Genomic DNA, 3611 nt, shown 5'->3' with positions numbered 1-3611 from the left:
CCTAGGTTTATAGCTTCTGGATTGTACAAGAAGTGAATGAAAACACATCCATCACTAGTAAAAATACCACAAAATTTATCTTAACTACTAATGTTCACCACCAACCACCACAAGCAACTACCACCAATTGAAAATAAAATAAAGAAGAAGACACCATACTCAAAAAGACATTATTGAAATTAAAAAATAATATAGAAGAGGATGGGGAAGGTATGGAGGTGTAGGAAGAATTTACCTTGGAAATATGGGCAGAAAGCCCATTTAATACAATTTGGGCTTCGTATTTGTGAGCCCAATCATTTCTTCTTGTTGGTGGTGGGTTGGAGCAGTTAGGGTTTTGGGTTTGGTTTCTCCGACCGCGAACATTTCCGATCTTTGGCATCAGCAAGTATCACCAATCTGAGAAATGTCGATGATGCAACGTAACGGACGCAACAAGAGCGTGGTGAAGCGGTCGAAGAAGTACTTGGAGGAAGCACTGTACGTGAAGCTCTTCAAAGATGGCAGTTCCCAACTCAGCGTTCGTCAGAGCCTCAACAACTTTATCAAGACCGGAAAGCGCGTCTACAAATGGGAGGTTGGCGACACTCTCAAGAAGCTTCGCGATCGCAAGCTCTATCAACCTGCTCTCAAGGTCACTCGTTCATTTTCATTTTTCGCTTTTTTAGGTTCTATGTTTAAACCATTTCTACGTAATGTTAACGTTTAGAAACAGATCATGTTAGTGATTCTACTCATTTCAATATCCATTTCTTCTTATTAAACATTTTTTAGGTTGAATGTGATTTTGGTTACTTTATATACTGAATTGTTGGTTATTAGCTTCTCGAAGTGAAATTTGTCTCTTGCTAGTCCCTCGGTTATGATAATGTATTCAGCTTAGTATCTGTCTTTCGCAAAAAAATTCGTATCATTTTGTTATCTCATTTATGAAAATAGGTCTTTCACTTTGATTTCGGTGGCAACAAGGTTTTTGTGGCTGCATTTCGCTGCTGTTTCTTGCAACACCAAGGATCATGATGAGAATATACAACCTTAAGAATCACATATAACATATTTTCAGAAATGGAAAACTAAGAAGAGAGTATTTTATTTTGGGGAAAAGAAGACGTTGTCCTATTTGAAGGGAATGAAAATATAGTCAGTCCTTGTTTTCCATAGTAAGATTTCGGATCTGGTACGTAATGTTGTAGGAATTATTGTATTATTGTTGTTATTCAACTTTTAACCAATTGACATAGGTCTTGAATTTTTAATTAATATTGTTTTCTTAGTTTATGGATGTGAATGCACCAAAGGCAATCAAAGGGTTAGTAACTTAGTAGTGAATTAATGATAGTATGTGCTGTCAACTTATTAACACAGACAAAAAATACTGATGCACAGAAGAATGGGAAATTTTGCATCCTACATACTTTTAAAGAAAAGAAGAGTATAGAATTTTCTTTAAGAAAAGAACTTGATGTTTCTCTTTTTATTAGTTCTTTCAAATTTGAGTGATGAATTGTCTTGTGTGATCACTTTTTCTTTGTGCATGCAAGTTGGGAACAAAACTATGCTATCTTTAAATCTAGAGATTGTTGTTGGCAGACTATAGTTTTTCATAACTTTTATTGATGGGAAATGTATTTTTTGTTATAGCTATCGGAAACTATGGCTAAGAGGAACATGATCAAGACAGTCAGTGACAATGCTATACATCTCGACCTGCTTGCCAAGGCTCGAGGAACTACTGCTGCTGAAAATTATTTTGTTAATCTCCCAGAATCGGCTAAGAATCATCTATGTTATGGAGCCCTTCTGAACTGCTACTGCAAGGAACTGATGACTGAAAAGGCAGAAGGTCTTATGGATAAGATGAAGGAGCTTAGCCTTCCTTTAAGTTCCATGCCTTACAACAGTCTTATGACTCTTTATACAAAAGTAGGGCAGCCAGAAAAAGTTCCATCCATCATACGAGAAATGAAGGCTAGCAATATCACGCTGGATTCTTTCACGTACAATGTCTGGATGAGGGCTCTCGCTGCTGTTAATGATATTTCTGGTGTTGAAAGGGTTCATGATGAAATGAAGAGGGATGGAGTCACTGGAGACTGGACAACATATAGCAACTTAGCATCTATTTTTGTTGATGCTGGCTTTTTAGATAAGGCGGAAGTGGCGCTTAAGGAATTGGAGAAGAGAAACGCTTTCAAAGATCTTTCTGCTTACCAGTTTCTAATTACGTTGTATGGGCGAACTGGTAACTTATATGAGGTTTATCGGGTCTGGCGATCACTTAGGCTGGCATTTCCTAAAACTGCAAACATAAGCTATTTGAATATGATTCAGGTGTTGGTTAACTTGAAAGATCTCCCAGGAGCAGAAAAATGTTTCCGGGAGTGGGAATCTGGCTCTCCTAAGTATGATATTCGAGTTGCAAATGTTCTGATTGGAGCATATGCAAAATTAGATATGCTGGAGAAGGCTGAAGAGCTCAAGGAGCGCGCTCGGAGGAGCGGTGCCAAGCCGAATGCAAAATCCTGGGAAATATTTTTGGATTACCATTTGCAGAAGGGAGACTTTAAGTTGGCAGTGGATTGTCTAGACAAAGCAATATCAATTGGTAGAGGGAATGGTGAGAAGTGGATTCCATCGTCAAAGATCATGGTTATCATGATGAGGCATTTTGAACAAGAGAAGGATGTTGATGGTGCAGAAGAATTTCTAGAGATTGTGAAGAAATCTATGGATTCTCTAGGGGCGGAGGTGTTTGAATCCTTGATCAGAACTTATGCAGCTGCTGGTAGGACCAGTTCGGCCATGCAACGGAGGTTGAAGATGGAGAATGTGGAGGTGAGTGAAGACACCCAGAAATTGCTTGAGGCAATATCTGTGGAGTGACTCACTATGCTCTAATCCTTCAAGTTTTGATTGTTGTAAATTGAGATGATGCGGTCATTCTACCCTAAATTTTGCCATTTCGATTTATACATTTTGGAATGGCGCATGCTTTAGAACATTAAGGGCCTCTTATTTGATTATTGAAAAATAAAATACATGTCATACTGAATCTTGTGTGATAGTAAACATTTATTGTGTGTTTGGTTTTATGGAAAGAGACAGAGAGGATGGAAGTAGAGAAGAAAAATAATTAGAAACTAAAATTGAATGTTTAGTGAAGAATACAAATATGTGAGAAATAAAGATAAAATATTTTAAAAATTGTGTAGTATTAGATAGAAAATAAAGAGATCTACAGAGATGAGTAGAAATAGTAGAGTTTTATTGTTCTCTAAATTAATTTTCTTCCTCTTCTCGCAAATAAATCAATTAAATTAATTGTTTGGCCCCTCCTATCTTCTCTCTGTCGAATCATCATTTTAGCATTGAAGATTGATTACATCTCTGTCGAGGAAAGGACGTAGGTAAATCAATTCTCGAAATACTTCCCCGAGTCCCAACAATATAATTTATTTTTACAGCATTCAAACTATAAAATGTTGTTACATGATATTATGGATATCCAAAAATTACTTGCGCGTGATTTTTGTAAATTATAATTGCAATGCATTTTAAGTTAAACGAAGGAAAAAATATGTTTTCACTCAAACTTTAGGACCAAACATATT

General features: G+C 36.7%; 1 protein-coding gene across 2 annotated transcripts; it reads left to right on the top strand.

Moving 5' to 3' along the window:
* The first annotated feature begins 245 nt into the window (after positions 1 to 245).
* Positions 246 to 3052, top strand: LOC137806573 (large ribosomal subunit protein mL101 (rPPR4)). Of its 2 annotated transcripts, none has more exons than XM_068606774.1 (2): positions 246 to 634; positions 1642 to 3052. In XM_068606774.1, the coding sequence occupies exons 1-2, from the start codon at positions 407 to 409 to the stop codon at positions 2881 to 2883; spliced, it is 1470 nt and encodes a 489-aa protein (XP_068462875.1). In that variant the 5' UTR covers positions 246 to 406; the 3' UTR covers positions 2884 to 3052. The 2 variants fall into 2 exon arrangements, with proteins under 2 accessions (XP_068462875.1, XP_068462876.1); XM_068606775.1 differs by having other exon boundaries at positions 340 to 1177.
* Positions 3053 to 3611: the final 559 nt, after the last annotated feature.

The sequence above is a fragment of the Phaseolus vulgaris genome, chromosome 3 (assembly GCF_000499845.2).
Source record: "Phaseolus vulgaris cultivar G19833 chromosome 3, P. vulgaris v2.0, whole genome shotgun sequence".
Taxonomy (NCBI): domain Eukaryota; kingdom Viridiplantae; phylum Streptophyta; class Magnoliopsida; order Fabales; family Fabaceae; genus Phaseolus; species Phaseolus vulgaris.
Note: the sequence above shows the minus strand (reverse complement) of the source record. Positions and strands in the feature narration are given on the sequence as shown.